The 1,468-nt window shown below is 40.5% G+C and overlaps 1 protein-coding gene across 1 annotated transcript; it reads left to right on the top strand.

The window, feature by feature from the left end:
* The first annotated feature begins 491 nt into the window (after positions 1 to 491).
* LOC105314039 (trichohyalin-like) lies at positions 492 to 986 on the top strand. Its single transcript, XM_011407947.1, has one exon. It carries the CDS (start codon positions 492 to 494, stop codon positions 984 to 986), a length of 495 nt encoding a protein of 164 aa, XP_011406249.1.
* Positions 987 to 1,468: the final 482 nt, after the last annotated feature.

Below are 1,468 nucleotides of genomic sequence, written 5' to 3'. Positions count from 1 at the left end.
GGGATCATATGCACTTCGTAATACATTTTTAAACAAGAATTTATATGGGACTGAAATATTGTCGTAATTGTTTCAACAACAACCCTTTGCAAATGAGGGAAAGGGCCACTTTGGAGAGGTCTGACTTTAGATGGTGATGATTGACTAGTTCCTAGCAAATCTGTTTATTCTATTTTAACATCGCTGGTCCACTGTGTTGTGCTAAATTTGTTTGTAGGGCATGGCCATTGATAATTTGTTTTCCTATAACAATAAACTAATCTTTCATATTAACAACAAATATTTTTAAAATTAAAATAATTGGGGCGAGCCTGAGAGAGCCCCACATAAACGACACAAGTATGTAAGCATGTTTGTCACATACGTCACCTCTAATTATGCGTTTTTGAAAAATAATAATTACACTTTTTGAATGATAATTTTGATAAATGCGCTACCACCTGCAAAAAAAAGCAGAAATCAGTCAACAGTTTATAGAGAAGTCTACAATAATGAATCGTTCACAAGAAGATACTCGTGAAGCTCGTAGACTTCGTCGTAACAAGTGTGATTGGGAGAGAAGGAATGAGGCTCAGCAACAGAAAGCAAGGTGGGACAAAAGGAATTCTGGAGATAGGTCTCATTGCAACCGAAGACAACTGGTGTCTCCTTCAGAGAGAGAAGATCATCTGTCTCAAGAAAGAGCCACGATACGAAGGAGAAGGGAACAAGAGGAACCTGCTCAGAGAGAGCGAAGATTAGCAGGTGAAAGAGCTCGGGTTACACTGAGGAGAGAGGAAGAGGACCCTGCCAGGAGACAGCATTGCTTAGCAGGTAATAGAGCTTGTTCTGCATTGAGAAGAGAGGAGGAAGACCCTGCTGAGAGGAAACAACGGCTTGCTGTCCATAGAGTTTGGGCTACATTGCATAGAGAACAAGAGGCCCCACTGAGAGAGAGGAATGACTGGCTGGTAATAGAGCTAGGACTGCTCAACGCTGGAGACTAGAGCAGGATGAAGAGGTTTTGCCTATTAGCACACAGAAGTTGAATCTTCACAAGACACTTTCTTCCATTACTTCTGCTAGATGCGAGACATGTTTGGAAAGCTTTCCCAACCTGTCAGTCTCCTCTCAGCCGAATGGGGTCATGGAGTGTAGGAGGTGCGCTCATGACAGACACATCCCAAAGTTGTTCTCAAAAGGCAACAATATAAATCCTGGAGTAGTGCCAGCACAATTGCAGGTATATTTTTATTTATAAGCAGTTATTATTATTATTGTCATCATTTTTAATTTTTATAATAATTATATTTTCTTTATTATTATAGGGACTGTCACAAGCAGAAGAAATGTTAATATCTGCTGTATTGCCAGTGATGTCAATATACAAGCTACCTCATGGACAATACGGCTACAGTGGACATGTTCTGAACTTCCCGCAGTCCTTTGCTACTTCACTACCACGTCTAGCAGCAGACATCAGTGTACT

This window comes from Amphimedon queenslandica, unplaced genomic scaffold, assembly GCF_000090795.2.
Source record: "Amphimedon queenslandica unplaced genomic scaffold, v1.1 AMPQUscaffold_13130, whole genome shotgun sequence".
Lineage (NCBI taxonomy): Eukaryota > Metazoa > Porifera > Demospongiae > Haplosclerida > Niphatidae > Amphimedon > Amphimedon queenslandica.
This window is presented reverse-complemented; position numbering and strand designations above follow the sequence as displayed.